Source organism: Microtus pennsylvanicus, chromosome 10 (genome assembly GCF_037038515.1).
Source record: "Microtus pennsylvanicus isolate mMicPen1 chromosome 10, mMicPen1.hap1, whole genome shotgun sequence".
NCBI lineage: Eukaryota > Metazoa > Chordata > Mammalia > Rodentia > Cricetidae > Microtus > Microtus pennsylvanicus.
In genome coordinates, this window is record NC_134588.1 from 113,356,752 (window position 1) to 113,382,990 (window position 26,239).

General features: G+C 37.8%; 1 protein-coding gene across 1 annotated transcript; it reads right to left on the reverse strand.

Annotated features, from left to right (window-relative positions):
- LOC142858190 (complement receptor type 1-like) lies at positions 1 to 26,239 on the reverse strand. Its single transcript, XM_075987376.1, is given in 14 exon segments — positions 1 to 1,629; positions 1,632 to 1,670; positions 6,526 to 6,611; positions 7,874 to 7,976; positions 9,875 to 10,270; positions 12,622 to 12,707; positions 18,935 to 19,034; positions 19,115 to 19,303; positions 20,865 to 21,257; positions 22,390 to 22,475; positions 23,106 to 23,208; positions 23,291 to 23,467; positions 24,863 to 25,261; positions 26,215 to 26,239. Coding segments are annotated over 14 exon segments (2,376 nt in total). The 3' UTR covers positions 1 to 1,435.

Below are 26,239 nucleotides of genomic sequence, written 5' to 3' on the forward strand. Positions count from 1 at the left end.
GAAATCTCAATTAAGAAAATGCCTCTACAATATCGGACTGTAGGCCAGCCTGTAGGACATTTTCTTGATTAATGACGATGGGGAGAGCCCAACCCATTGTGTGTGGTGCCATGCCTGGTGACTGAGAGAGCCAGTAAGTGTTCTTCCATGGAACCTGCCTCCAGGTTCTGGACCTGTTTGAGATCCTGTCCTGACTTCCTTTGTTGAAGGACTACAAAGTGGAAGTGAAAGTCAAATAAACCCTTTCCTCCCCAAGTTGATATTTGGTACCTTTACCTAATAGTTGTCCTTTTCACTACAGTACTGGAAATTATTCTTGAGAATTATTTATTTAGGACTTTTGATCATTTATTTGTTATAGCACCCAGTCTCTATTGATATGTGGAGTGACTGTCTGTACCCAGGCTACATAATTTTTGTGGTTTGGAGCAAGTTATCAAAGCCCTTTATGTCTCAGTTTCTTTATCTATTAAAAAAAAGTGTCCTTAGAATATGATCTCATGGTTATTATGAGCACTTAATTAGAATATCTATCTATCTATCTATCTATCTATCTATCATCTATCTATCTATCTAATTCTATCTACATACCTACTATCTATCTTTTGCCTATCAGTAGCCATTGTAAATCAGTACTAAATGTTCAATATACTTTAACTTTTATATTGTTACTGTTAGCACAACTACCACTAAAGTATTTTATGATAATTCTATTAACCTTTTATTCTATTTTGTATGTATTTTTTATCTCTTCAGTAATTTCTTATTCATATTTTAAATTCATCAATAGGTCCAAAAAGTGAACAATTTTTATATAATTGGCTTCCTTCTTTGTTGGTAGCGCTACAGATCAAATGTGTGGTTTTTGAAGAAGATGAGTTATAAAGATTGTAAGGGCCAGTGGTGATGGGAGAGGACCGATGGACATATGAACACACAGAGAACGTTGTAGAACACACAGGGTCTGCATAGGTCCTAGCCAGATGAGGTTCCTGCATTGAGAGGGGCAAGTAAACAGGATCTACCAGCACTAACTAAGAAGCTATCTCCAACTGACAGTAGCTTGCAAATGAGAAATTATTTTTCTCCAGTGGAGTGTCACTGGATACACAAACTACACTCAAAGGCAGACCCCATGCCCAGCAGTAGGTGACCAACTCAAAATGAACTCAGTGGTATTGAAGTTTTTTTTTTTTTAATGTTACTGGACTTTTGCTTATATATTATGGTTTCTGATGTTGTGGTTTTATGGGTTTTCTGTGTGGGTATGTGTCTCTCTGTGTGTATGTGCTTTTTCTATTGTAGATTCAAACTTCAAGCAAGCTTTACTAATATACAACTTGTATTTTAAGACAGTACATTCTTAGCTCCATAATCTCTACACATTGTAGCACCTCATCACAATGGGCACCAGAATAGAGACGTGACTGGTCAGTCAGTGAGGGACCATGCTGGGAAGGGGCTCCAACCCCTGTATCTCGTACTTACGAAGTACACAGTTGGCCAGAGGAGGATTCCAGGTGGCATCTAACTGGCACTGGCTCTGAGAACTGCCATCTAGAGTATACCCATCCTTACATTCCAACGTTACATTATCGTCATAGTAATATCTTTTCATTTTCATTCCTCACTGATTCCACTCATATGCTCTGGGATGATACATGTCACTCCTGCAATAAAAAAAAAACACAAAAAATTGCATTTTGTTGTTAACTGAAACTATTATTGTAGAAACATCTGCAACCCCAAACTTTGCCTTCTACAAAATGGGGATATTTTCAATAAAAAACTATTACCACCCCTCCAAACTTATGATTTAATTTTTTTCTGACTTTGATTTCTTGTGTACACTTCTGATTATCAACTCTGTAGTTAGTAATATTTAGAAAGATCAGAAGATAGGATGACTATGTTTTAGCCCTGGCTCCATGGAACCAGTATATGTTCTCATCTTAGAGACTTAACATGAAATTCTTCTAATAGAGAATATATGCTGTTATCTGTGCTCTGGAGTAAGTGAATACTTCTGATCTGTTTTTGTATATAGAACCAAGAAGTTAGTAACTTGCAATTCTAATTTTAAACATCATCTTTCTATTTAATTTTCTTTATTGCCTTTAACTCATCCTTGAAATTGCTTTCGTTTTCTGTCCAGCCATCAATACCTCTTAACTTCAAGTAAAGCTTCCTTTTCTGTTGTAATTGTCTAAAATTTGCTCAAAATGTTTCTCTCTATAGGTGTCAACAAGGTAAAGTGGCATCTAGGAGGTGTGGTTTTCCTATATTAGAATATTTTGATTAATTTGCTCAAAGTAGCTTTCTGACCCTTCACAAAACAAAATCCAAGTCCTGGAATGGAGCTCAGGAATAATGCAATGTTTTTGCAATAATGCAGGTGATTTCGCTACTATGACAGATGGAAAGACACTGGTGCAAAGTGTGTTTTACTAGTTAAGACAAAATGAATTTTACTAATAGTGTTGAGGAAGAGAGGGAGAGAGAGAGAGAAAGAGAGAGAGAGAGAGAGAGAGAGAGAGAGAGAGAGAGAGAGAGAGAAAGAAAGAGAAGGCAAGCAAAGAAAAGAAAGACAGCTCCCAGAACAGTAACTGTACGTTTCCCATTGATGACAGCTGGAGAATATGGACAAAAATTTCCTAGAAAGAGATAAAATCTTCAGGTTCTATTAATTTCAATCAAAATAACTATATAATATATAATAATATGTTGATAGTACCTGTGAGTGGGACATTAGTACTTTTGGATCTGTAAGGATTTGCTAAGATGGAACTGAACTAACCAGAAGTAGAATTTGTTTGAAAAGCCCAGAAGACAGTAGTCCTAGATCACCTAGGAAGCTAATTTTTTTAACAGATTTGGAAATAGGTTTCTGGTTTTTTTGTTTGTTTGTTTTTGCAACTATTCAATTGCCTACTTTACACCAGGGATAGTAAGAGCCCCATTTACAACAAGTTTGAGGATGGGTGAGGCTTTGGTCACACAAACACTAAATTCTAGGGAAACCTGTCTGAAACATGCACTTAAGCAAAGCAGATGTTTCTTGGTGATTCAAGGCCATTATCAGTACCAAACAAATATATTATGGTGTCATCAGATAACTACAAAGATGTTTTTGTGCCAGATCAGATGGTTCTAGAGATGAGATTTTGTTTAAAAACCAAAACAAACAAATTTTATCTCACTGTAGTAATTCACAGCTGATATATTTACTACCAGTTTTATGTGTCTGTACATTGGTTCAATACCACAATTTCTTATGCATTGAATATTCCTATAACTTTCACCATAAAACATAAAATAGGTATCTAGCAATATATTTTATTAAATCTTACTTGAAATAGATATTTTATAATCAAAAGGAAAATTAAAAATTTAAAAACTGGCTTGCTTTGCTTTAGGACATATAAGTGAGAAAGACGAGTAATGTTTTATATAGAAAACATATACTTTAATCTATTTACAAATTTCCGAATCATTGGTGTTTTTTGTAAGCATATGGTTTGGAAATAAATGGTCCTCCATTATGTTAAAGATTGACTTACTACTCCCACTTCCTGTACCATAAAAAATTCTTATATAAATTTTTATTTTCTTATCACACTTCACTAGTTATCATGCTAGTGATATACTGTGATTTTTTTAAAAAAAATTTATTTTCCTGTTTTTATTTGTTTCCCAACTGGAAAATTAACTTTATGAAAATATGAATGGCTCTACTCTCTTTGTTGCTCTTTCCACACATACAAAGTCCTGACACAGAAGCCTTTGTCAGTAAATGCCATAGAGAAGACAATGGCCTAATAAATACATCAGTGAGGGGATAAAAGAGCATGACAATTTAAGAGAGATCAACCTCCAATGACGAAACTAATAAATACAACAAATAGGTATCATTTCATGTACTTTTATATCACCTAGTTTCTTCCGCCATATTCCCCACAAAATTCAACATCAACATACCACATGTTGATAAACCACAAACACCTACTTATAAGGCTTTTCTTGAAATACTTGCAACAAATAAGTAGTTTAGTAAAGACCTGTAGGCAAAGGAAAGTCTATGAGGGACAGCACCCTGGGAGAGAAAATCGGGAGTGCAATCCAGGCTGCATGGCTAATCACATCCACACACAGGAACACTGCTGTTCATTCCAACTAAGACACAGTGACCAGTAAAGCTGCCTTTGTAGTCTTCCTGCATGTCCCCCACCCCCTGCCCAGCCCCCGACTTCTCCTCTATTTCTGTTCAGATAGGAGCAAGCATAGCATGGCATATCAAATTGCAGTAAGCACCTCCCCTTGCATTCAGGCTGGGCAAGGCAATCCAGTATGAGGAATAGGTTCCTAAGAGGCAGCCAAAGCATTAGAGACAGCCCCTGCTCCTATTATTAGGAGTTGCAGTAAACCAAGCTATACAATTGACACATATTTGTAGAGAACCTAGGTTGGTCTAACCTATACAGGCTCCCTGGTTGTTGGCTCAGACTCTGAATTCCTCAGTTAGGTCACTTGTTTCTGCGGGTTTTCTTGTGATGACCTTGACCCCTCTGCACCCTACAATCCTTCTTCTGTCTCTTCAGCAGGGTTCCCCAAGCTTAACCTAATGTTTGGCTGTGGACCTCTGCATCTGTTCCCATCAGTTACTGGATGAAGGCTCTCTGGTGACAACTGGGGTAGTCAACAATCTGATCATAGGAGATGGCTAGTTTAGGCTAAGTATTCACTATTGCTTGGAGTCATCCTTGTTTCAGCCTTTACCAGCAACTGGGGGAACAGTAGAGAAGAGTGCTGGCAGATCTTTATCCTCAAAGAAGCTTACATTCTTAGGGCATCTTTCGAAAATGCATTCCATGTATACTAAACACCTTCAAGGAATGAGATCTTCCCTTAATGACTCACTGATGTCAACCATCAGTCTCATTATTACAGTAGTTTCACAACGAGTGGAAAAAAACCAGGAAATATGTCAAAGAGTTCTCGTCATGGTGGTAGAAGAGCCATTGGTCATACTGCTTCTGTGTAAAGTTTCCTGGATAGCAAAGATTACACACACACACACACACACACACACACACACACACACACACACACGCTATGTTGTGGAAAACATCATAAGATACTCAAGTAGATTTCTAGCTACTAAAGACTAGTTGATTTATTCATTTTTTTTAAAGTTTGAGGACAATTTTTTTTGGACTTTAAAAAGAAATCCGGAACATGCAAGCTGTAAATGTCAGCAGCTGCTTGGAAGAAGATGGAGATGCAAAGTTGGAAGAATGAATGAAAAAGAAAAAAACCCTATGATGTCTGAGTTAAGCAAGCATGGAAATCAGCCACAAGATAGACTTGCAGCCTCACGGTGAGGAGGGGAATTACACACAAATTGAGTACAAAACGTTAGGAAAGTGATAGAAAGAAAAAGAATAAAAGTCTTGTTTTTCCAAGTAATTTAGAGAAGTAGGCAACTTATGAAGTGCACGTCTATGGCCTATTAGAGACTTAAAATTTACTGTTAAAAACAAAAACCACTGGGACTGGAGAAATGGCTCCATGGTTATGAGCTCTGACTACTCTTCCACACAACCTGGGTTATATTCCCAACACTTTCGCAGTGACTTAAAACCATCTGTGACTCCAAGCTTAGTGAATCTGACACCCTTTTCTGGCCTCTATGGCAACGGGCATGCACACAATGCACAGACATGCATGCGGGCAAAACACCCATACACATCAAATAAATATTTTAAAAGTGTTAGCAAACCTTTGGAAAATTTTTACAGAACAAGTAACAAGTAGGAGAAAAAAAAATCACAAAGCAGTGATTTTGTACAAGAGCTTTTCTTTTTAATCTTATCATTTCTTAATATTTCAGCATATTTTATATGCTTACGTTGAGACTTTAAGAATATTACCTTTCCTGCTCAGTCTGATGTGGTTTACCTAATTTTCCTCATTCTCATTTCTTCTGATCTATTACCTATTATCTGGTGTTTTAACTCCATAGTATTTCATTTGTTTCTTGTTCATCTTCCTACTTAAGTACATATAATATGGAGTCTGAAAATTAGCTCATCTTTATCACCATTATATTTCCAGTGCAGGTGAAAATAAAGCACATAACTTTTGCTCAATAATTGATTAAGTGGACATTTGTTTTATATATGCATATTACCAAATAAATAAGAATAAGTGTTTGCATATTGATGACAGAACATAAAAGAAAAACACAAGGAAGCAAGAAGGGGAGGAAAGAGAAGAGAAACTTGTCAAAGTCTTGTCCTAGTAGCAAACTACACAGGAAATATCACACATCAACACAAAGTTCAGAATGATGGAAGCTAATCAAAGAGTTTCCAAAGCAAGGAGAAAATAAAAACAAAATTTTATTAAAGTAATCAACTTCTGTCAGTAAGTTGGACTACAATATAGAAGAAATACTGAAAGGGAGAATTATTAACAAGAAGTTAGGGAGAACAACTACATTAAAGTATTGCTATATATACTCACGTTCACACACAGGAACACTGCTATTCCAAATACTGTCCCTTCCAGCCAGAATACAGTAACTAGCAGAATTGCCTTTTAATTGAAACCTAAGGAAGAAAATGGTAGTGTACCGTAAAATGATTTGGCCAGAGTAATACTCATTTTCCAGGTCTAGTCAAAAAAGCATCTGAGGATTTTAGGAAGTGGAACCAGGAGGTGGAAAGGGTGTGTAGATGCTAAGCCACTTAACTACCACAGGTAGTTTTACCACTTAGCAGGTGGGTAAAACAGAATTGCAAGGCAAAGAGACTTGTCATATAAAGTCCTAGCTTAAACTAAAGAAAGCAGTCAGGGCACAGCTAGACCCTGGACCCTTACTCAGCACTGATCATGCTAAAAGGAAGCCAGTACTGCTCCCTGTCACAACTGCAAACCCAGACTGCTAACGCAACACCTTGCCAACTCTGGCACTGGGAAAGCTGAGTTAACTGGTAGGAAATAGAGATTGTTCTTATGTCTCACTTTCTGCTATTATTGTCTAGGAAGCTCACTACAGCATGCTGGGCTACTGAAGAATAAGTTACACTTATTTTCTCAGTATTGAGAGAAGCAGGCTCCTTTTAGGTACCGGTCTTCTTTTGTTTGTTTTTATTTCTGTTTATTGGTCTTTCCTTTTAAAGCACTGGGACTGAAGAGAAAAATGGAAAGTGGAGAGGAGCCAACTTTTGTATAAAGCCATCCAAAATTCTCAAAGGATATTTAAACCTTTATGTCTTCCTAATTCTTATTTGGTCCTGGTACTTGGTGCTGCCAAGGATTCTGTGAAGCACTGGAGAGCAGGTTCTTTGTTGGTGAGGATTGGTAGTTTGACAGAGGCAGGTCTGCTGTGTAGAATGTTTATGATCTCACCTGAAATATTAACACTGGATGCCATGCTCCCATTTTAGAGCCCACAGCCCGTTGCTGGTCTAATGACACATGACTGGGCTTTAAAATACTGCACCTTATTTTTTGCTTCTCTTATAAAGTCTATTAATAAAGCATTAATTTTCCCTAAAACATGGCTAAATACATTGTTAATTGTATAAGCTTTTGTAACATATAATTTCCCTCAAAATTACTAGCATTATTTTCTATTTAGAAAATGATTTTTTTCACTTAGTGCAGTACCTATATATTTAAAACCAGTAGATACACTTGTTTTTGAATCTGTCATTTAATAAACATCCCAGTTTTTCATTCATATCTCCTTTTATGAATTCCACAAGTCATCAGTCTTTCCTATAAACAATAGCAGACGTTCTCTTCCCCATACCAACCTTCCCATTTTTTGGACAAGCTCAGACAGACTGGGCCTGCTCACACTTACCCTTTATTACAAACGAAGGACACTTTAGCCCCAATTTGAAGATTTAGTGGAAATAGTACATTCCCATTAGGAAGCTGTTCCAGGAAAGGACCACAGGATTTCACTGGAGAAAAAGAATCAAACAGAAATAACAGTGTGTGGAAAATAAAAACACAAGCCATAAATATCAATCCAGATGACAGTCTGGAGACCCACACATGCGGGAGCCACAGGACTCTAACGTGTAGCCTGGCTCATAGTGCTAGAGCAGTTTCAGCTTTGGATAAAAACACAATCTTTGTTTGGGGTATACTCCTAATGCTGGATTTCTAGAGGCAGGTGACATATTAAGGAAAAAACTTTCATGAAGTGAAAAAAAAATTCCCTCAATGGTAAAATGGATCACACATACCAAGAGGATCACAACTTTATGTGGGAAATAAAAGAAGAAAAAAAGGAACAACTTTATTTATATATGACAGAATAAATAACCTTTCTGCCAAAAGTGACTATACAATGAAGACACTGTGACTATAACTGATAAATCTTGAATTTATTGTTTTATCTCTATGATGTACACTAAAGTTATTATACTCCCAATATCTTTCATTGTTTTGTTTTTTAAGGCAGGGTTTTTTTTTTTTTTTTTTTTTTTTTTTTTTTTTTTTTTTTTGGTGTGTGTGTAGCCCTGACTGTTCTGAACTAGCTCTGTTGACCAGGCTAGCCTTGAACTTTAGACTATTGGTCTAGAATAAATGACTTTCTTAAGGATTTCCAAATATTTTTGATGTTATAATAATTGCTTTGAGTGCTCATCTCTCAAGAGTTTCCCTTGACTAACACATGAGCTGTGATATTTAAAGAATAATCTGGTTAAATTTCTATTGATTCTCAGTTTCATACTATATAATGCCTTTTGATTGTTACTACGACTTCTTTGCTCTAGGACAGTGGTTCTCAACCTTCCTAAAGCTGTGATCCTCGAATAGCAGTTCCTCATGTTCTGGTGACCCCCACTCAGAAATTTTTTTTCGTTGCTACTTCATAACTGTAATTTTGTTACTTTTACTGAATCATAATGTAAATATTTTTGGAGATAAGGTTAGCCAAATGGGTCCCAACACATAGATAGAAAACCACTGCTCCAGGGGCTCTAATTAAGTTCTGCCACCTGGAAGACATATATATCAAACTAAAGGACAAGAGATGTGATAGACACCTTTATGCATCCAGGGACAGCATAAGTTGAGACAGCCTTGATGATCTCTCAAGTGAGCAGCAGTCAGCAACACTAATGACAGCAAGGACTGGCTCTATCCTGGAAGAAGTAGCAGGGTCTGGCTGTGTCAGCATGACAGAGGTTGACAGTGTCAACCAGAGTAGGGCCCAATGTGTCAGCTCTATTCTTGAGTAACAGTAGTTCCCTGATCTTTGGCAACATTGTTTTCCTTTTACTCTTCCTGTTCTTCTAATGTCTTTATAACCCATTATCACCTACAGGAAAGTCTTCATTCCTTGGGAGGATCTGCCAAATGGAAAGACTTGGATTTTAATCTTTGCTCTGCAAGTTAGTATCTATATCGTCTTGGAAAACTATCTAACCCCTAAGCCCCAATATGGCAAAAATAAGAACTACCCCATAGTTTCATTTTAGGAATTAAATATGCATGTATTTAAAATGACTAGCCAAGGATCACTCATTACATATTAGTAAATATTAGGTATATGAATAACTGATAAGGGCTGGAGATGGCAATACATGAAAAGAACTTCTGTGTATGAGAATTCCCAGGATGTATCACATTCCTTGTTCATATTTAGCTTCTTCTCAGTTTGAATGGATGTGTTGTGAGGGTGCACATACACCAAAAACACATGACCCTTCTTGATTTCACAATCCCTCCCAAGAAAATTTACTCATCCAACCTCTTCACCGTACGCCCTCTTCCAGAACCAGCCTTTATCTCTGATCCTCCAACACCCCATGGCATGGCATGCTCCCCAAGCCCTGATCAGACTTACCCTGGAAGCAGCTTGGTAACTCTGGCTCCCATTTGTTTAGGTCTTGACAATGTACACTGCTGATTCCTTCCATGATAAAGCCAGGCTGACATTTAAACTCCACAGTATCTCTTAAGGAAAACAAGCTTCTGCTTTCAGACACCATGACTGCATTTTCAACATGGGGAGGTGTACATTTGCCGAGTTCAATGCACTGAGGAGGAGGGCCACTCCAGACTCCAACTTCACCATCACTGCTGGTACAGTGTAAGGATGGTTCACCCACCAGATTAAAGAGCTTTTTCCCTCTATCACCAGTTTTGCAGCGATAGGTGACCACCATTCCATAATAAAAATCTTCTGTAGGAGCAACGAACTCTCCATTGGTAATGGCTTGGGGTGCTTCACAAGGAATTCCTGGGCAAAGAAAACAGATTATATTTTATATAAATAGGGGAAATCCAATGAATCATTGAATTGAAGATACTTATACTCATTATATACTTAAATGATCATTAAAAGCATTGAACATTTATTGACTTGTAGATGAGTTTTAAAATGTTGTTATTTAGGCACATAACAACATGTACACCTACTTTTTCCTATAAACTTTTCCTACTTTTTTCTTATAAACACATAAAGTTACAAATACAATTGACCTCTTCATTTGAAATAGCTCTTTGATCATATTACAGAGTTTATATCAGTTTTCAGATTTTTCTTCTTTGTCTATTAATTTGCAAATCTGTTGTCAACTGAAAGGAAAACTTGAAAAATAATATTAACAACAAAGTTTTTAGACTATAAGATGGAAAAAGTGTAATCATAATACTCAAAGATTTCTTTGAACAGAAAAATCAGTAATTAGAAGGAAAAATTAGAAAGTTAATAATATCAAAATGAAGAATTTCTATTTTCAAAAAGAAAAAAAAAGACAGGCCATAACCAAAAGAAAACATACTCATTTTATTTATTGGAAAATATGAAACTATGTACAAGAATTTATATAAAAATAAGTAAATAAACTAGTAAATAATGCACACGAGGTTTGAACAATCATTCCACAAACATGAAGAATTACTATCAATGAAAATTCAAATCATTTTAGACATTTTGATCATTAGTATTATGCTATGGAAACAACGGAATGATCTGACTATCAAGATCATCACCATGTAACTATGGACAGTGTTATATGACTTATTTGTGAGATGAGATATCGGTTGGGTTCACAAAAATCTACAGTGAATTACTGTAAAAGAGGTTGAGTTGGTTTATAGGTCTAGAAAAATTCACATAAACAGGAAATGATCTTCTGCAGGACATAGCCTACTATCAAATATTCCAAAATTTCCTCTAGCTTTCCCCCAGGGACTTAGAGCTATTTCGTGGGCTTAAGTTATAGAAATTTTAGAAAATTAAACAGATAAATGTACAGACAGAGCTATAACTAGTTATACTGTGTTTTAATAGGAGAATACATGCAGTTTGAATTTTGATTCTTTTTTTTTTACACAAAATGTATATTCTTAAATGTTTCATATGTTGCTGTGGGATAATGCTTTTGTACACTGTAAAAATTTGTTAATGGTATTGGTTTAATAAAACACTGATTGGCCAGTAGCCAGGCAGAAAAATAGTTGGGGCAACCATACTAGGAAAATTCTGGAACAAGGAAAGGCCAGATGCAGTCACCACCCAGTTACAGAGGAAATAAGATGAGAATGTTGTACTGATAAAAGGTACTACACCACATGGCTAAACACAGACAAGAATTATGGGTTAATTTAAGTTGTAAACCTAGTTAATAATAACCTAGGCTAATAGGCCAAACAGTTTATAATTGTAATAAGCCTCTGTGTGTTTCTTTGGGACAGAATGGCTGTAGGTCTGGGTAGGATAGAAACTTGGTTTACAACATGTGAAAGTGTAGGTTAGCCCACAGCTTCACTAACCTTAAAAAATATCGACAAATTTTTATTAATTTGCCAAGCAGGATGATAGTTATATTAGAGATTGAAAAACAAACACAACTTAAAGTTAACTGAGATAAAAATAAGATTGGAAGACTTTTTACATTTACACATTCTACAGTTAGAAAAGGAACATCCCAGGACCAAGGAGAACTTAAAGAATGTTGTAGTTCAAGAATGTTGTAGTTGTCTTCTGTCTTAGAGTTACTATTGCTGTGATGAAAAAAAAAAAACATAACCAAAAGCAACTTGAGGAAGAAAGAGTTTATTTGGCTTACATCCTAACATTTTCAACTGAGAGAAGTTAAGGCAGGAACTCTAATCAGGAAGAAACCTGAAGGCACAAGCTGATGCAGAGGCCATGGAAGCTTACGTTCCTCATGGCTTGCTCAGCCAGCTTTTTTATAGAACTCGGGACCATGAGCCCAGGACTGACACTACCCACAATGGACTAGGCTCTCCCACATAGATCACTAATTAAGAAATGCCTTACAGGCTTACGGAGGCATTTTCTCAACCAAGAATTCCTATTCTCAATATGATTTTAGCTTATGTCAAGTTGAGACAAAACTATCCAGAACATCTTCATTTTCTTAAAAAAACAGATTATACAAGAGGAATTTTAATAACAATTTTTAAAATCCCTTATAGGGCTTTAGGTTTAAATCTGTGATAGAGTACTTCCTAACAGGCATGAGGCCCTGGGTTCAATCTTAGATCTGCAAAAATTGTATAATTCCAGAAAAAATTTAAAGTACATGAGTAAAGGTGATAGAAATAAAAATTTCAACTTACTGTCACAAATAGGTGCTTCATTATCCCAAACGAGACCGTCATCTGAGATTATGCACATAGCTGTAGAGGAACCAATGAGGCGGTATCTATACACAGAATAAAGAATGTTAATTAATTCATAAGTAATTGCTTGCTTAAATTGCTGCTTCCCAGAGATTACTACCTTGAAAGCTTCAGGACATTTTTTTCTTTTCTTGTCAAAGACCATGAGTTCTGAAATCTTAAATCCTTCTTTGGACTTTTTGATTTTTCTTCTTAATGAGATTTTTCTTTTTATTATGTTATCATGCAATCTGCAGTAAATTATAATTGTTTCCTATAAATCTTATTTTTAAAGACATTACATGCTTCTTGAGGGCAAAAGAAATGTCATGTGTATATGTATATTATACTAATATGAATTAATTAATTTATACCTTGAAAACAGTAATGTGAATGCCTAGATAAGGCTATGCCTTATCAGCAAGATTCATTAATGTAGAACATAGGAACTCAAATCTGACCAAGGTTGAACAAAAACAGCAATACTTGATTAAAGTCAGAAATACTCAATTATTATGCTGTAAATTGTCTAGTATGTCATAAAATTAAAAACAAGTCACGACACTTATTTCACAGCAACTTAACTCATAACTATTATGTTAGATTTATTTAAAAAAAAGTCATTTTGGGAAGTGCAACTGATGTGGGAGTGTCATATATCAATCTGTTGATTTCATTGTTTAAGCAATAAAGAAACTGCTAGGCCCATTTGATAGGCCCACCCTTAGGTGGGTGGAGTAAACAGAAGGGAAGGCTGGGAGGAAGAGGAAGTGAGGTCAGACTCCACAGCTCTCCTCTCCGGAGCAGACGCCTTCAGAGAGACGCCATGCTACCTGCTCCAGGGAAGACGCACGCTATGAAGCTCCAACCCAGGATGAACTTAGGCTAGAATCCTCCCGGTAAGCGCACCTAGGGGCGCTACACAGATGATTAGAAATGGGCTAAATTAGTATGTGACAATTAGCCAGTAAGGGCTAGAGCTAAGGGCCAAGCAGTGTTTAAAAGAATACAGTGTCTGTGTAATTATTTCGGGCATAAGCTAGCCGAGCCGAGCCAGGCGGCTGGGGTGTTTGGGGACGCAACCCTGCTGCCGCCGCCCATATTACTACAAATGACGCCCAGACGTGTGGCTAACTGAGTCCACAAAAAACTTGAGAAGGCTTAAAAATAAGGGAGAGAGCGTTTAACACAGATTTTTGCTGTTTGTTGGTGGCGTGCTGTAGAGAGATTTCCTGATTCAGCAACAGCAGCAGAAAAAAAGCTGCGTTATTTTAAAGTGTGGCTTCCCGGGGCTGTGCCGCCAGTGCAAACTCTGGCTTTATGTTTGTGTTCCCGCTTGGGATCGGAAGGAGAGTGCTCTGAGACCTTGACGATGACTCAGAGCTCCCCGCCTGCTCCTGGGCAGAAGGCAGAATCAGGCTTAGGCAGGCGGAAGAGCATGGCGGATTCCTGCCGCCATACAGAGACGTGTTTTTAGACTGCGCAGTGCTCTGCCTGTCAGATTTGGATGTTACTTGGATGAAAAGAATTTCTGTGCTGCACGCTCAGTCTCAGAATTAAAGTGCTGAGTGCCGCTCCTACCTGGTAGCCCCAAGAGGCTTCCTGACTCAGCTTTAGCTGCAAAATCCTGCAGCTCATTAAGAGGTCCTGCCACGAAACACTTAAATGGTGTTGACGAAAAGCTGAACGCATGCTTTTCGGTTTTCAGCCATAGCAGGAAAAAAGCTGCGCGTTTAAAAATGCCGGCTTTCTGGGCCATCCTGCCAGGGCAAACTCTGACTGTTTGAGGCAGGAGGGCCGGCTACCGAGAGAGGACTTGAGTGTTGTCTGTTGTAGCTCGCTGGCTGGCAGGGACCTTGAAATGCTATAAACATGGCTACAGCCAGTACCTCAGCCGTGAGGCTGGAAAGCTAAGGATCCAGCCGGCAAAGCCACGCCTTTAGTCCTACTGATATTGCTCAGTAATTTAAAGGCTCTTGTGGTCAGAAAAAGAGAGATATACAGTAAAGAGAGATTCAAAGACAAAGAAAATTTCTAAATGGTTTACTGTGTGTTAAAAATATATGCAAGCTGAAAGTTAAAGTTCTTAAAGCAAAAAACAAAAAAAGGAAGAGAGTTGTTGTGTGTCTTAGTACACACCTTTAATCCCAACACTTGGGAGGCAGAGGGAGATAGACTTCTGTGACTTCAAGGTGTGGTAGCACACGCCTTTAATCCCAGTGCCTAGAAGGCAGAGACGAACAGATCTCTGTGAGTTCAAGGTGTAGTAGCAAACACCTTTAATCCCAATGCCTGGGAGGCAGAGACAGGCGGATCTCTGAGAGTTCAAAGACAGCCTGGTCCACAGATATACGCTCAAAAAGCAAAAAGTTAACTTAGGAATGTCTCAGCTTAGATTCTTAAGCGCCTAGTGATTTAAAGGCGCAAATCAAAAGTGCTCCTGGATAGTAAAAAATTGCAGATTCACAATAGGACAGATTCAGACCACTAAACGAGTCACACTGTTGGATGAATGTACGTTGGCTTGGGAGAGAGAAGAAAAAGAATATAGAGAATAAAGTTAATGGTTTAAAAAGAAAAAAGTAAAAGTAAAGTCTTTAAAGAGACAGAATAAAGTAAAGTGATAGAGTAAAAATAAGCCGCGTAAAGATGAAAAATTCACAGAGAGTCTGGATTCTTTGTATTATTGTGTTTTCTTTAAAATTTTTGACTGTGAAGGAGCTAAGTACAGAGAGACATTTCATTATATGGGCTGCCAAGCTAAACCAGAATGGATATAAGGGTATTACGATTTCAAAATTTGGATCTAAGGATATGATACTTTGGAAAGGAGTTTCTTCTTTTGTTTTCACAGAGGATGAGACCCTGTTCATTTCTTCTATTCCGATTTGGTATGATGGACCACGTCCTCCTGAAGGGTTGCTGTGAACATCTTCAGAAAATTGCTTTGCTCAACTGCCAACTGAGATGAAACTAGCACACAGGTTATACCATGAAAGACCTAATTAACGACGCCCCCATTCAGCAGGAAGCAGTTTGGAGAGAAAAACTGCGCCCATGTTCCCAAATATGGTTTATAAACGTTCTTTTACATTTAAAGGGGGAAATGATATAGGTATGAATAATTTGCATTGATAGAGATTTACGGTCAATTTTGTTATATGTATAAATGTTTCTGATGTAACTTTTACTTGATAACTGTTTTGTTATATGTAATTTTGCTATGTTAAAGTTAAAGCCTTTTTTTTGTTTAAACAGAAAAAGGGGAAGTGATGTGGGAGTGTCATATATCAATCTGTTGATTTCATTGTTTAAGCAATAAAGAAACTGCTAGGCCCATTTGATAGGCCCACCCTTAGGTGGGTGGAGTAAACAGAAGGGAAGGCTGGGAGGAAGAGGAAGTGAGGTCAGACTCCACAGCTCTCCTCTCCGGAGCAGACGCCTTCAGAGAGACGCCATGCTACCTGCTCCAGGGAAGACGCACGCTATGAAGCTCCAACCCAGGATGAACTTAGGCTAGAATCCTCCCGGTAAGCGCACCTAGGGGCGCTACACAGATGATTAGAAATGGGCTAAATTAGTATGTGACAATTAGCCAGTAAGGGCTAGAGCTAAGGGCCAAGCAGTGTTTAAAAGAATACAGTGTCTGTGTAATTATTTCGGGCATAAGCTAGCCGAGCCGAGCCAGGCGGCTGGGGTGTTTGGGGACGCAACCCTGCTGCCGCCGCCCATATTACTACATGCAACTGTAAAGGATTGTGGTTTAAATTTCACTTGCTTCTTTTCCTATGTGAAAGAAACTTTTTAAAATTTTTTCTTCTTTCTTTCTTCCTTCCTTCCTTCCTTTCTTTCTTTCTTTCTTTCTTTCTTTCTTTCTTTCTTTTTTTCTTTCCTCTTTCCTTTTTGTTTGTTTGAGACAGGATTTCTCTGCGTTTCTTTTTGACTGTCCTGGAACTCACTCTGTAGTCCAGGCTGGCCTTGAACTCAGAGATCCGAATGCTGGGGAAAAGTCATGTGCCACCAGCAACCAGTGGAAAAGAGGATACAATTTTACATGTAAGCTTGTGGATTTTCTACCAGAGAAAGAATTAAATTGACACAAGATCTCTTGTTCTGTCTAGTTACTGTGGCACTCACTTTTCATCTTCCTATTCCCAATTTTCCTAGCATATTCTTATTGCTGGTGACTACTTCTATAATTATATAATTTATAAAAAGTTATATAAAGAATCATATAGAATGTAACCATATATGATTAGCTTTCTACTCAGCATAATAACTGGAGGTTTATCAAGCAATCCTTTCTGTTATAAGTTAGAGTTCACAGCATGGATGTACCACCACTCACTTAACCACTTACCTACTGATGGAAATTCAAGTAAGTCCAAAATCAGGGAGATCCGTAGAGACAGGACAGGGAAAGCTTTCCTTTGAGAATGATAAAAATGCTTTTGTGCTCCCAGTCTTAAAGAAAAGACTGCTTTTCACCACTGAGAACAATGTTAGTTGTAGGCTTGTCATATGTGGAAAATATATGCAGAATCTCTAATCCTTTTATGAATAACTTTTAAAGAGCTTGTCTAACAATGGAAAATTTGAATTTTTTTCAAATGTATTTTCTTCTAGTAATGGCTATGTTTTTACACCTCATTCTGTCAGTGTGATATATCATGTTTTATTTGTACATTGTCAAGTTTTCATTACAGGGATAAATCCCACTTCATCATGATGTAGACAGTGGGTATGTTGTATGAGTGTACATGGGGTCTGTGTGACAGTGCTGAGATGATATTTCATTTGTGTAAACAAAGCCTGCCGAAGTTCAGAGAGTAAAACAGCCACACAGATCAGCCTTACAAACGAGACAGTCGTGGCACACACCTTTAACACCAGTAGCCACACTAGTTTGCCATAGAAACTGGGTGATAGTGGTGCATGCTTCACTTACAGTCTCATTCTGAGATTCCTGGAGGCAGAATTGCTATTTTGGACTGAGGTAGAGGTAACAGCCAGGGACTGTTTGTTTTGCTTTTCTGACCTTCAAGTTGAACTCCAATTTCTGTCTCTGGGTTTTTATTAATTGTGCTACACAGTGTGCTCGTATGTGTGCACAAGGAACTCAGAGCAAGACGCCAGGCATCTTCCTCTATCACTCTTAGTCTACTGCCTTGAGAAAAAAATCTCTCACTGGACTGAAAACTCACTCTTTTGGCCATCTGGTCACCAAGCTCTTAGGATCTGTCTGTCTCTCATTATCCCAGTGCTGGGATTACAGGCACATGGAGCCATGGCTGGGTTTTTACATGGATGTTGAAGCTTCATCTCATTAGCCCCAGTGTATGCATTTATAAATTCTGTCTGCTATTAGTTTGTAGACAATGTTTATAACATGTTTATTAAGGATATTGTCCAGTAATTTCCTTCTGTTGTCATGTCTGGCTTTGATATTAGCATAGTACTGGCCTCATAAAATAAATTAGAATTCAGTGGTGAAATCATTTGTTCTAAGGCTTCTTTTGTTGGAAGGTTGTAGTAAGTAAGTTGTATTTACCTAAGAATTTATCTTTTGCCTCTTCAGCTACATTCAACTATATGGTTTTGCTCTCGAACATGTATCTGCAATGCTAACTCACAGCCATCACAGTTTCTTCAACTTCTTCTCACAGTCTAGTTCAGGATTTATCAATGCAAAGACTGTGGCATCTGGTTTTCCAGGTTTGGTTTTTCGTTTAAACTCTACTCTAACTTTTTGTGGTATAACACACACACACACACACACACACACACACACACACACACACACACACACTCACACACACTCACTGTGGTTGTTTGAATAAGAATGTACCCCACAGGCTCATATATTTGAATGCTTGGTCATCAGGAAGTAGCACTATTTAAGAATTATTAAAAGGATTAGGAGAAGTGATCTTTCTGGAGGAAGCATGTTACTGGGGATGGGTTCTGAGGTTTCAAAAGACCACACTGATGCTCAGCATCTCTCTCAGTGACTCACTGAAAAAGGTACCGAGCCATATGGCTAACACAGATAAGAATAATTGGTTAATATAAGTTATAAGAGTTAATAAAAGCCTGAGGTAATGGGCCAATCAGTAGATTAATGAGGACCTCTGTGTGATTTTCTTTGGGACTTAACGATTTCAGGAACTGGATAGCCAAAGATACACAGAAACCTCAGACAACATTATAGTTCACAGCAGGCACATAAAATCCAAGGGCATTAAAATTTACAGACCCTCCTGATACTCACCCTTCATTACAGGAGAAGTGCACAGTTTTGCCAACCTGAAGACCTATAGGTTCTTTTATCTTTCCATTGGGAAACTGTCCTGGAGGTTCACATTTGGCCTCTAGGAAAGAATGGCAAGAATAAGAAGTAAGTCTTGGCAAATATCAGGCCAGTCCCCAGTAGATAGTAAATTTAAGATACCTTTGCATGTGGGGAAGACACCATCCCAGTCTCCTGAAGATAAGCACTTAATTGTCTTTTGTCCATCAAGCAAATAACCAGAATCACAACTGAATGTCACAGACAACCCTGGAACAAACTTGGCAACATGCTGCTCTGTACGGTGTCCATTACGGATCGTGGGAAGTGATGGGCACTCTCGGGGGAAATCTTTACACATACACAAAGGAGAAAAGGCCATCAGATAATATGAATCTAGATGCCGGCTTAGGACACAGATCTAAATAAATGGCATGCAATCTTTGGTGACCAGTCACCATTAGTTTTCAACTCAATCCCAACTGAATATGGTTTGTTTCCTTTTAGGCCAAAATAATTGCAATTTTTGAAGGATATGGTCTCACTAAGCAACCCTGGCTGTCCTGGAACTCTCTATGTAAATCAGGCTAACTTTGAACTCACAAAGATCCACCTCCCTCTGCCTCCCAACTGTGGAGATTAAAAGTATGTACCACTACACCCAGCTTTATTTTTCTATTTTCATCTTTAGTTATATTTTTGCCTTGAGAAAAATTTCATTTTTATTCATCTTTAAGCCTATCATTCAGAGGATTACCTTATTAAACATTACTAATACAATTTATTATTATCTTATATATATATAGCATGTATATAAATATGTACATTATGTATAACACATACGATTCTAATTTCTTTTTATTACTTGATAAAAATATTAAATTTTTTCATTTGAATATGTATAGGTTCACCTAAACCTTTAAGGTTTTTTCATAGACAATCCATTTTGAGGTTACTGGTAATCAACCTATTGATATATAAGTAAGATAAATATAATTGGTGGTATTTGGGATTGTATTAGGCAAGCACTCTGCCACTGAGTTACACTCACAATCCCTTTAGTTATGTTTTATTTTGAGACAAAACTGGCTAAGTTTCCTAGGCTGGCTTTGAAAACAGTGTGAGTCAGGTGGTGGTGGTGCACACCTTTAAACCCAGCCCTCGGGAGATAGAGGCAGGCTGATCTCTGTGAGTTCGAGGCCAGCCTGATCTACAAGAGCTAGTTCCAGGACAGGCTTCTAAGATACAGAGAAACCCTGTCTCAAAAACAAAAATAAAATTACAGTGTGGCCCAGGCAGGTCATGGACTTGTAATCTCTTACTTCAGCTTCCTGTGAAGCTAAGATTGCAGCTGTGCTCCCAAGTCAGAGTGGATCATATTTATTATAGCACCTCCTAAGTTCTATAATCTATTTAGAATTTATCAATATTGTTCTTTATTAAAATGTTTCGATAGTATAATTTTGTCAAATACTGAGAGTTTCTATGCCCACAGAATTAAACTTAAGAATTAGATTCATTAACAATATAAACTAGATGAAACAAGAGTAAAACATTCACAGCAATCTCTATTTTTAAAGTTAGTTGACTCGAAATGCTAGAGCCCAGGAGATGGTGTGAGTAGAGAGTAGATCTCTTGTGAACATGTTTGCAGAGACACCTCAGCATTGGGGATGGTCACAAGCCAGCTCAAGCTCTAGGGACAAGACCTATACAATTCAGCCTTTGGAAGCATGCAACAAAATGATCTGCCCATAAGTGGAAGATCCTTGTCTTCAGTGAGGTTCCACTTCCATACTCAACACTCTCACAGGTTGGCAGGTCTCAGGCCTTGATGAAGCTTCATTTCCACACTCAATGCTCACAACTGGTAAACCCCAGGCCCTTGACTATGTTTTATTTCTATACTTACCGCTCTCACAGACTGGCAGTGGTGATGGTCCCCACATATTATTTGCTTGGCACCAGACTGTTTTGTTTCCTTTCATGGTGAAGTTGGCTTTACAGGTAAATGTCACCGAATCACCATGTTTGAATGGTGGTGATTTAGATTGTTTACTTTTGAATCCCCCTAGTATGCTGGGCTCTGAACAAGCAGAATACTTATTCCATTTTTCACATACAGGAGGAGCTTTATCCCAAACGGCCTTCACTTGATCTTTACTTTTACAAAGCATAGTCTTTTCTCCAATGAGGCGGTAGTTAAGTAAACAAGTGTACCGCACAACAGTGTCAAGGGGTATGGGAAGAGAATAGAAGAGTTTCCGAGCATTTTTGACTTCAGGAGGAGGGTCACAAAAAATCTCTGAAAAGTAGAAGAGACCAGATGAGTCTATTAATCATTAAAAAAATAAGTAAATCTCCAAGTATAGGTCAAATCACTTTTCAAGAAATATTCTTAGAAATTCAATGCTTGGTTATGACTTTACTTATAGTGTTTTCATTTCCAAATGCTTATGCTCTTACTTCTTTCTTGATCCTTGTCAAAGAAATCAGTATGAATCACTCTAACCAGACAACAAAGAAATAGAGAAAATAGAAATAATCTATCTAATCTGAACTTTCAGGGATTTCTACAATATGTTTTACTCTAAATACTTTTAATAAACAAAAAGGCAAACTTAAAATATGTTAATGACATGCTATTTGCTTGTAGGGAGTCAGTGTGGGCTGATTTGGGCTTAATAGCCCTGATTTCAAATCCTCACTGTCATTCAATAGCTGTATGACCTTAGGCAAGTCGTACCCTCCCCTAGCCTCAGTTTCCCAGCCTATAGTTCAGGCTACATAAAGTATGATAAGAATATAGAGAGACAAAAGCATGTGAAATGGGCAGATACAGTACCCAAAGTACACTAGTTATTCGGTGCCTATTTGAAATACACAGACAGCTTGCGGGCGGCATAGTCACATCAGACACTGTTACTGAAGACACTGCAGCCTCATTATAAGTCATTTGCAACACCTTAATTCTGGATACCTTTGAGAAAACCATTTAAGTATTGAGCCCATATTCTTTATACATCCTTAAGGGTATTAGCTGTTAACAGCTACTATGACATATATACATCATAGTTGTATATGAATTGTTGCAGAATGAATTTCCACTAATGTCCACTTGACCCTAGATGGAGCTCTTGAGTACAGGAAATGACATGGAGGCACAACCAGAGTTTTAGTTTTAGTACACTAGAAAGGCCTATGCTTAGTTTTGTTACAGGCAACTTTTCAAAGCCATTGTTACTTTGTTTACAGAATCACAATTTAATATGTTAACATATAAACAAATTTAATACATTTTTTCTGCATTTTTAAAAAGAAAAGTGGCAAATATCTATTCAAAGTACATAGTTGGGTGAGGTGTTTTATTTGATAACTGCATGGGAATATACAATCAAAGACAAGATCCACATTTGATTTGCTTATTTTCTACTCACATTCACAGACAGGAAACTTATTGTTCCAGACTACTGTCTCTCCTTCTGGGACACACTGACTAGAAGATTTGCCATTTAACTGGAACCTTAAACAATAAGGAGCAGCAAATCATCACTAGAACAACCCACCTTTCAACTGTACAGACTGAGTCACTTCTTTCAAGTATTTGTAGGATGGTATGCATTTTAAAATATTATGACTTAAGAAAAAGAACACAGTTACTTTTGAATCTGCTCCACCAAACAATAAATCAATAATGGATTAAAACATACTAAAAATGCATCTTTTCTTTGCAATTCTCCCTCTCTTCTTTAGCATCCACATGTCAAGATTATCTAGATCATTTTGAGGAAAACAGTCTCAATTCCTATAGAGAAAATAGCAAAGACCTTGTTACCCAAGCTAATTTCAATGAGTATCACTAAGTCCAAAGTTTTCATTCATTCTCCATAACAGGAGTCTTAATTTGTGAACCAAAACATTGAATTTCCAGTTGTTGAAATGAAATTTCTTACTTTTGCTGGTCAAGCACAAAATATACACACTTGAAGAAAAGAAAATAAAAAGAAATTGGTTAATGACAGAGTTCTTAGTCAGAAAAAGTCAAGAAAAGGAAAGAAAATGTAAGACAGTGAAAGCTTAACTAACTTGAGAATTCATATTTTGAAACCGTTATGGGAAACCATCAGGGCAGGACCTATCAGTTCACACTCACCCTTTATCACAAACAAAGGAAACCTCTGCCCCAAGTTGGAGGTTAGAAGGAAGAATCACACGGCCATTGAGAAGTTGGCTTGGAAGGGCACCACATGATTTCACTAGGAAAAAAAGAGAGAGCTTGCACATGAAGAGTCAGGAAACTGCTGAGTTTCCTTTGAATAGAGCAGAGTGGCTAGGCACCTTCACATGTTGGGGCTGCATGGCTCCAGGTTCCAAAGGATGTACACTGGACCAGGTTAGTTCCAACGAGATTATAGCCAGGTTCACAGGTATATGACACTTCCTGGCCAACAGAAAAGAATTCCTTATCTTTATCGTTATAATCACCGTGGTGGATATTTTCAGGTGGTAGACATCCTGAGGAAAGAATGGGATCAGAAAGTCCTTATATTTCTGCAATAAGAACTTTATTCTTTATAACTTACAGCTAGCTGTCTTGTGCTTAGTTGGGTGGGATAAAGGTGTTCATAGCAACTCTCCCATACTAAGGCAGAGAAGTAGGGTCATAGAGTGGGCTTAATGTGCCTTTTTCTGCCCAGATGTGAAAAGCCATATGTCTATCTGCTCTCTCTTTCTTGATCCATGCCAGTGAATATTACTGTTACTCATTTTCACTTTATTCTATTAAACCATCTGAGATAGCCTTCCATCAACAGGCTGGAAAAGGAATCAAACTTTTATAACACAAATTTTCCCCACCCAAATCTGCCACATTCCTTTAATTTCAAAAACAAGGCTTTTGAGGCTTCTGAATTTTGTTGCCAGGCTTTGAGAAAGGCAGACAGTTTATATTAGGAGTAGAAGGCGAGAATAGGGGCAACAGGTTCAAGATAACTAGCAGCTTTCTTCCACAAAACTTATTTTCATTATCAAGATGGATATCTACAAAACTTTGAATCAAATTCTTATCTTAGTCAATTCCATCTTTCAACATGGCCAACAAAATGGAGAATTTATCCTCATTTAAATAAAATATAACTACCTAAAACTCTAATCATGAACTTTTGCACTGGGTTTTAAAATTACTTTTATTCTTCAAAAGATGTAATCGTACATATTTATGAGAAACCACGTGATGCTCAGATAAGTATATTGTTTAATATGAAAATAAGGGTAAACATCTGTCTTCTAAAACTTATTTCTTTGCAAGTGAAAACTTTCAAAATCCTTCATTCTAGATTTTAAAATATATATGAAAAGATATAATAAACAGTGGGAATTCTACTGTTTATAGGGACACTGGAACTTATTTCCCCTATCTAATCTGACTTTTGTCTCTATTCTTAACAGCATTTGATATATTGTGCAATGGAGAAGTCTTTATATGCGTAGAAATTGATTCAGGACCTCATGCTTGTGTGTGTGTATGTGTATGTATGTGGGAGTATACACTGATACATATGCATATAGAGGAGATTATCTTATTTTATGAGACAAGGGAACTGGCTCACCAGCTAAGCTAGACTGGCTGCTTGTCAGCAAGCCCTAGGGATCTGTCTGTCTCTGCCTCTCAGATTCTGGGATTATAAGCACGTGCCACTACACAAGGCTTTTTTAAAATATAGGTTTTGTTTATTAAGCTCAAGCCTTCAGATTTGTACATCAAGCACTTTATACACTGAGCCAACTCTCCAGTCATTATAAAGTGAAGTCATATACAATTGTGGTTTGATTTGCGTTTCCCTGATTAGTAACGTTAAACGTTTTGCAAATATTTGTTGTCCAGATACTCAAAGTTTCAGCCCAACTTACCCCTGAAGCATGTTGGCAGTGGAGGGCTCCATTTGCTGTTTGGCTGGCACCACACTATACTGCTGCCTTTCATAGTAAAGCCAGACTTGCACTTAAACATTACTGTGTCATTTAAGAAGAAGGAATGTTTAAATCCAGACTCCACTTCTCCATTTTCAATTTGTGGCAGTGGGCACTTGACTATAGGAATACACTGAGGGGGTGGACTGTTCCAGGTGCCAACTTGATTGTCTTTGCTGGTGCAATGTATTGATTCCTTACCCACCAGGTCAAACAGCTTTTCCCAATTTTTTCCAACATGGCAATAATACTTTACTATCATTCCATAGAAAAAGGTGTCTATACTGCTTCTGTAAAAGTCCCCATTGGCAATGGCTGGAGGTGACTCACAAGGAATACCTTTTGAAGGGAAGTTGTTAAGAAAAGAGAGAAGGCATTGAAATGTTATATTTTCTGAAAATTTAGTCTTCATTTTAATAAACCAAACTTAAACTTCACCTCCAACTTATTTTTAATGAAATTCTGTATTCTGATCAAATAAAAATAAGTTAGAAAGGAAAATACACGGAACTGGCTGACTTCATCTGGCGATGGATGGAAATAGAGACAGAGACCCACACTGGAGCACCAGACTGAGCTCCCAATGTCCCAATGAGGATTAGAAGGAGGGAGAACATGAACAAAGAAGTCAGGACCACAAGTGGTGCACCCACCCACGGAGACAGTGGGGCTGATCTATTGGGAGCTCACCAAGGCCAGCTGGACTGTGACTGAAAAAGCATGGGATCAAATCGTACTCTCTGAATATGGCGGACAATGAGGGCTGCTGAGAAACCAAGAACAATGGCACTGGGTTTTGATCCTACTTCATGTTCTGGCTTTGTGGGAGCCTAGCCAGTTTGGATGTTTACCTTCCTAGACCAGGATGGAGGGGGGAGGACTTTGGACTTTCCACAGGGCAGGGAACCCTGACTGCTCTTCAGACTGGAGAAGGAGGGGGAGAGGAGTGGGGGGAGGGGGTAAGGAGTGGGAGAAGGGTGAGGGAAATGGGAGGCTGGGAGGAGGAGGATTTTTTTTTCAATAAAAAAAAATAAAGACATAGTTAAGTCAGCTGAAAAAAAAAAAGTCAAACGCTATGAGGCCAGACAGAGTACAGACTCTGTAATAGAGACTTCTTGGGGTGATCTAATTTTACTTGGTTGCATTTGTCATGTGTAAACTCATGCATATTTTAAATGTAAGAACCTATTCACCAATAAATAACATCATATAAGAACATTAATGGAATAGTGTGATAGAATTAGAGATCATGGAAGACTATCAGCCAGAGCTGTGTCCATAACAACCCAAACCGTCTGAAATGTCTCGGGCACTCAT